General features: G+C 42.3%; 1 protein-coding gene across 1 annotated transcript in view; it reads left to right on the forward strand.

The window, feature by feature from the left end:
- The window catches only part of TMEM163 (transmembrane protein 163), a 173,477-nt gene extending 166,485 nt beyond the window's left edge, over positions 1 to 6,992 (forward strand). The window contains exons 7-8 of the mRNA XM_040441062.1: positions 3,909 to 4,050; positions 6,015 to 6,992. Of these exons, the coding sequence (XP_040296996.1) occupies positions 3,909 to 4,050; positions 6,015 to 6,075 (203 nt within the window). The 3' untranslated portion in view covers positions 6,076 to 6,992. The remainder of the gene's footprint in view (positions 1 to 3,908; positions 4,051 to 6,014) is intronic.
- The last annotated feature ends 355 nt before the right edge of the window (positions 6,993 to 7,347 follow it).

A 7,347-nucleotide genomic window follows, 5' to 3' on the forward strand; every position in this document is an offset into this window, starting at 1 on the left:
CAAATAGGTTCCTGTACACACGTTGCTGCAGCATTTGCGGATGACCTTTTAATCATGACCTCAAACCCCAGGGAAGCCTTGCCCAGATTGCTGTTCATATTTGAAGATTTTGGGTTTATATCGAATTTTAAAATTAACTATGGGAAATCCATGGCTCTCAATATCTCTTGTCCACAAGCAGTGATTAATGATCTTAAGCGTGCTGCTCCATTCACTTGGGCCTCCAGAGACATTGTGTATTTAGGGACTCATGTTTCGGCTAATGTCCAAGATCTGGCTTCCCTTAACTACCTGCCGCTCCTTCAAACGGTCCGGACACATCTCCAAAACCTGAAACTCCCATTTGTCTCCTGGGTGGGACGGAAAAATTACATCAAGACCTTTATCCTTCCCAAATTTCTGTATTTGCTACAATCCCTCCCTATTTGGCTTCCAAATTCATATTTTACTGAAATACGTAGGGTATTCACACGCTTTCTTTGGAATGGCAAGTCACCGCGTATTGCTTACTCTGTCCTCACAAGGGATAGGAGGTTCGGAGGCTTTGGGATGCCAGATGTGAAGCTTTATTATACTGCTGTACAACTAGGCAGATGTGTAACTATTATGTCTCGCCAATCTAGCTCTCTTTGCTCCCGTCTTGAAAATGCTCTATTGTCTAACCAAGAATTGCTTACTTTATGGGGTATTAGGCCTATCTCTGCTAATCATTGTTATACGTCCCCGGTTTGGAGGGGCATGTTGGTGGAATGGTCCAAAATGGTTCAGTCCCGTATCTTTAACTTCCCTAACACTCGTATGCCGCTTAGACTACTGCAAAGCCACATCCATCCAACTGTGTTAAACCCCTCCGGGATTTGGTCTAAGCTCGCTGATATTCCTCTGCGGGATGTCCTTCTCCCGGATGGCTGTTTAAAATGGGATTCAGTAATGGACCTCCCTGAGGTCAAAACAGCACCCTTTTTTCACCTAGCAAATTTCCAAAGAGATACCAAACTGTGTATCGGACCATTTTCTGATAGTAGCTCGCCCTCCTGGCTTGAAAAGAAGGTCTTGGCAACAAAACCCCCCCTTAGGCCATTATCTCAGATGTATAAAGAAATGCTTTCCTCCCTGCCCCCGGAGCTTCGTTTTGTGGCCTCATGGGAACGGGAGCTCTCTATATCCCTTACAGAGCCAGAGAAAGCGTTCATACTAGCTCATTCACACGGCTTCAATCGTTGTGTGAGGATTCAGGAGAATTCCTTTAAACTCCTGTGTAGATGGTACAAAACACCTGAATTCTTGCATAAATTGAACCCAGAAATTTCTGAAAAATGTTGGAGATGTGGCTTGGACACTGGCTCTTTGTCACATATTTGGTGGCTCTGCCAAAAGATTCAACCGTTCTGGACCTTAATTGAGGCTTTAGTTAATCAAATATGTAATACTAAGATATCACTGGATGCTAAGCTTATCTTGCTATGGTGTCCGAACAATACCCTCACACCCACCAAACATGACCTTCCAACGATGCTGCTCACAGCAGCTAAATTACTTATTCCCTTCCTGTGGAAGAATGACTCCCCACCAACTCTACCTATGTGGACTGATAAAGTAGACCAGATCTACCGTTTTGAGGAGCTAGCGCACTGGGAAAATAACTCACGCCCTCGCTTCTTAAAATTGTGGTCTCCATGGAAAGTCTATAGAAACTTTACATAATAGAGCAGAAATTTATCACCTCCTTGTTTCCCTCCCCTCCTTCCCTTCCTGATCCCCCCTTCCCCCTTCCTTTTCTTGGTTATCACTCTAGGGTCAATGATAATAACTGTTTTGTATTGCTTACACTTGACATGTATGCTGGATAACTATTTGGTACCATATTGTCATCAATGTAATGTCTTGTGTGGGTCACAGCCCTGATTTTTCTTTCAATAAAAAGAAATATGGTTAAGAATATAACTACTATAATACTGCCTCCTATGTACAAGAATATAACTACTATAATACTGATCCTTTGTATAAGAATATAACTACTATAATACTGCCCCCTATGTACAATAATATTACTACTATAATACTGCCTCCTATGTACAAGAATATAACTACTATAATACTGCCCCCTATGTACAATAATATTACTACTATAATACTGCCATATAGTTTTAAAGCGAAGCTTCAGCAAGCAGGGTAATTATTTTTTACTTTGCAGGAGCATTTTAGGAAACAGCATCTCTTTAAGGCTCTAGATTTGTCAAATCCTTTTTTGTGCTTGAGGGCGCATTAATATATTCATGCCGAGGAAGGATCTCTCTGTGATTTTGGAAATTACAATTGCTAACTTTAATCAAATATTGATATGTAATAAACAATATGAAGGCAGTGCAGAATACTTAACAGCCAGAGAGAAAACAGAAGTGTTAGGACAGGTTCACATGGGACATTTATGTGACTTTATATATTATTTGTATGATCTTATTATATATAGCAGCTTGGATTTTAAGTGTGAAGTCTAAGCTTTATATAAATCAAATGAAATAAAAATTATTCACTTCATAATACAGTGTAAGCCCTTTTTTTTTTTACCTTGTATCTGGTTCTCAGGATGCAGGAAGCAGTGTAAACTATGGGGTCGATTTATCAATAATTGGCGAAAATGGCGCACATGACGATACAATGTATTTGCACCAGTAAATATTGCTTGTTTGATTGATATTTTTGGTGCATTGTATGACACCTCTAAGTGAAGCCTCATGTCAAAATTTTCAAAGTTGGCGAGTAAACAGATACAGAGTCGGCAGACCATAGGTCCTGGTCCCGACACCACTTTGCAATTTGTTGTGTTTGGTAAGTAACCCTAAATAAGTTCAGTCCCCAGACCAGAACGGTAAAATATTTCTGTCCCCAGGCCCCTAAATAACTTCAGACCTTGGACCAGACGGCAAAATAAATTCAGTCTCCAGACAGGACACCTAAATAAAGATAGTCTACAGACAGTATGACTAAATAAGTTCAGTCCCCAAACTGGAAGGGTAAATAAATTGAGTCTCTAGACTGGACACGAACGGACTCCTAAATAAATTCAGTCTCCAGACCAGACGCCTCAATAAATTCAGTCTCCAGACCAGACATGAAGCTAAACTCGGTCTCCAGACCAGACACCTCAATAATTTCAGTCACCAGACCGGACGGCAATGTAAATTTAGTCTTCCAATTGGATACCAAAATAAATTCAGTCTCTACACTGTGTACCAAAATAAATTCAGTCTGCAGACCGGACGCTTAAATAAATTTAGTCTCCGGACCAGACATAAAGGTAAACTCAGTCTTCAGACCAGACATAAAGGTAAACTCAGTCTTCAGACCAGACATAAAGGTAAACTCAGTCTCCAGACCAGACGCCTCAATAATTTCAGTCACCAGACCGGATGGCAATGTAAATTCAGTCTCCAAACCAGACACCAAAATAAATTTACCAATGATTGAGGGATGCAGTGCAGCAAGTGAGAAGGCTGGAGGGGAGCTGCCGCATGGTGGGGGAGGTGGAGGATCTGAGCCTCCACCCTCGCCCTCCCTTCTACTATGAATAGTGCCACAGCCATACCACCATGGGCTGTAACTCTAATGGTTTCGGTGGCCACAGGTACCCTGGGACCGTCCACACATATAATCTGTCACTGCACAGACAGTGTAAAAAAAAATGGGACACACTACTATGCAAAATGTGCTTAATCACAACCAAAGCTGCATTTAAAATTTTGTTGGTTCTTGTTAGTAAATTTTGTACTAAACATAATTTTGTAATAAATAGGAAGTCACAGAACAATTCTGTACGTGGCCCGGGCATCGTGCCTAGCGGTACCACAGCTGGGGCTGGCAGTTGCTGTAGCTATAATATTCTTTTTATTTTGCCAATTTCTCTCCAGGATTTAACTCTTTGGTGGGCGGCATCATGGGATTCTCCATCCTCATTAGCGCCGAGGTGTACAAGCACAACTCGTCAGTTTGGTACCTGGATGGATCTGTCGGGATCTTGATCGGACTAATAATTATGGGTTATGGACTCAAGTAAGTAGATTGTAATCAACAGGGGCAACCCTGTAAGGTATGCAGTGGCTCCAGGGCCCTGGTGTCTGAGAGGGTCCAAAGCCTGTTTGCCAAATAGGAGGGCCCCAATTTTATAAATGGTACATGAGGGAGCTCCCAGTTACAGATTTTGCATGTCCCCACCCATGAGACATTTAAAGGCTATGGTACACCTTCGGGGGCAATTTTTTATTATTATTGTATTCATTTTGAGCTAAAAAAATAAATAAATTCAATCGGTCTTTATAAAAAAAATTGAGCCCCTGTCTCTGTACAGCCTTTAGATTCTCTAGTAGCAGGCCCTGTATTTTCCCGGGTCGTTATTTCTTATCTCAGACATTATAAACACTCATTATACCTCAGTTCTTATCTTACTGATAAGAATGTGGCTTAAATAAGTGTCTATGACCTGTTAGTTTTTCAGAGATAAGGTTTTATTAGATGACGCAAAGTGAAAGTGAAAGCACAATTCACACAGTTAACCCTTTGTGACAGAACGGCGAAATATTTTTTAATAAAGACCAACTGAAAAAATGATTTTTAGCCCAAAATGAATAAAATGCAATCATTAAAAAAAAATTGCCCCCGAAGGTGTATATTCTGTCACGAGTTGGGGGTCCCAGGAGAGACCACCGCGTCGTCAAGCAATAAACAAACGGAAATCAGGTACAGACACACAAGAGTTTATTGCACAAACAAAAACCAGGGAAGGCAGCACAGACAAAACATGAGCTCTATGTACCATCAGCACAGTGGGAGAAAACCCCCACTGCGCCACTGTCTAGTAATAATCCAGAGGGGCGTGACTAAGCAACTCCTGGTATTCACTAGGGCCCCAGATGGTAGGGTTAGGCTTTGCAGCAGGAAGTTGCCAGGGTCCACTCTGGAGAGTGAACTAGACAGTGACAGCAGGAACGAATGGACAACAGGTACCAGAAGGTACCGACGGCACATAGGCATACATAACATAGACAGGCAAATACAAACAGGGCAACTAATAACACAATCAGGAGTACATAGCAAGGAAACAGGAGTGACAATGAGCAGAGAAGGACTTGCTCCACCAGTAGTAAACTGCATGGCCTTACCCATGCCACTCTGCTGCAAAGAAAGGTGCAGCAAGGGCTTTCTGAACAGAGACATAAATACACACACGGTAACTAAAACATAACTGGCAGAACAGATAACAGAAACACAGGAAAGAGGACATCAATGAACAAGTAGGAAACCCACAGAGCACAGACAGACACGGATCCCATGGGTCAGCAGCATAGGAGAGTGAGAACAAACAAGGAGCAGGACAAGACAACACACACCAGGAGAGCTCCACAGAACTGAGGAAACCTCAGCCTTATATACAGGTTCCATGGGTGCAGCAGAGAGGCCACACCCATGGAGCAGACAGAGAGGATTAACTCCTAATAGGAACACAGGGGAGTTAACCCATACAGAACCACAAATAACACACAGAAACAAAACTTCAGTGAGTAGCGCCGAACGAGCAAGGACGGAAGGTCACAGCCAGAGATAGTGGCTGTGACATATTCCCTTTAAGCTCTGACCCAACATGTGCAACCCACAAATCCTCCTAGAAATGCCCATTTTGGGATACATTTGAATAAGACTTTCACCCTCTTTCATAGACAATTCCACCAAAGCAAGACAGTTGGTAGCCTAGCATTACAGTTCCCTCTTAAAGTGAAACTCCATCTCACCCCAATTTGCGTTCCCTCTGCTCCGGGTGATTGATAGATCACAGGGAGTCCCCCAGGTCACCGCCATGACCTCATGGCGCCCTCATATAATACACAGGAGCAGGGGGTGAACAGACAGACGAAGACCTCAGCATAACAGGAGATGTAAAGTCCAGGCAGAGCTGTCGATCACAGAGCTATACTATTGTCTATTATTTTTTGTTGATTTTCATCTGTTTTCTTGATTAACAGATTACTATTGGACATGGTTCCTCGCGTGAGGCAGACTCGTCACTATGAGATGTTTGAGTGAAGGATCCGGGGATGGGGGCTTATTCGCTCCCCAAAAACTTTTTTTTATCACAACTGAGAGCAGCAAATCTTTCAATGGTGTGTTACCCACTTATACCGTTGGGTTGTATGAAAATTCAAAACTCTATAATGTCCCCTCTTCGCCAATTACCATTTATCGGAGCGGCGTGCGAAGGCCAAACCTCAACAGTGACGCGTCCTGAAGAAGCAGCGCACAAACCTCTGAGAAATGGACTAATGTTATTTGTATCTATGAGTGTTCTGTACGAATCTACAAGAGTGGACCCCGACATGGCCGTCCAAGGACACAACAGCTGTATGACGCTGCAAGCCACAGAGTATTTTTCTATATAGGTATATACTATATATGTGCATAGCGGCCTCATGAACTCCGTGTATACCATGATCACTCCTCAAGCACAGACTGAACCCCAAAATCCAGAGCACAGCGCAGGGCGACAAAAATCACTCAGATAGCTCATTCTAAAAATACTACTATGTGCTTATATCTATATTTTTGTCCATAGGGGACAGCATAGTTGTGATTTTTTTTCCATAGGGGTAGTAGTCCTTTAGATATTCTGCTTAGTTTGGCAGGGAAAGTGGTGGAATGGGCTTAACCTTTGACAACCTTTTTTGGTAATCCAAAAATGAGCTCAGAGCAGTTGTCGCTTCCGTTCCGAACTCTTCTAGGCAAAAGTCTTATGAAGCGCATTAGCCAGCAGGGGGCAACAATGAGCACAGGAGAAAGATGGAATCTGTGCTCCATGACATTGTTACCATTTAACTTAAAGTGAATGTCCATCTTTGAATACCATTTTTTATTTAAATATCCCACATTGTATGCTAATTTCTTCATATAGCTTTATAGCACTGGAGATTTGAACTTTCTTTGTCTGACCCAGAGCTCTAGATCCCCTACACAGACACAAAGCGAAATGATAAAATCCTGGCTGCCTGCAGCCACCACTAGGGGGAGCTCACTGCATACTGTTAGACATTGAGCTCAATATGCAGCGAGCTCCCTCTAGAGGCAGCTCGCGGCAGCTATGCATAACTGTGCAGGGGATTTGGAGCTCTGTATCAGAAAAAAAGCTTTAACCATCTAAATCTAAAAATGACATGATGATAAAAGATGGAGATTCCCTTTAAGAACATTTAGTGCATTATTCATAGTATTATCAATTGCAGTGTGCTTTACCCTTTAAGGACACACTTTGAAGCTGACCATAGACATGAGATATTACAATTAATTAAAATTGTCATGATTACT

Source organism: Bufo bufo, chromosome 7 (genome assembly GCF_905171765.1).
Source record: "Bufo bufo chromosome 7, aBufBuf1.1, whole genome shotgun sequence".
Classification (NCBI taxonomy): Eukaryota; Metazoa; Chordata; class Amphibia; order Anura; family Bufonidae; genus Bufo; species Bufo bufo.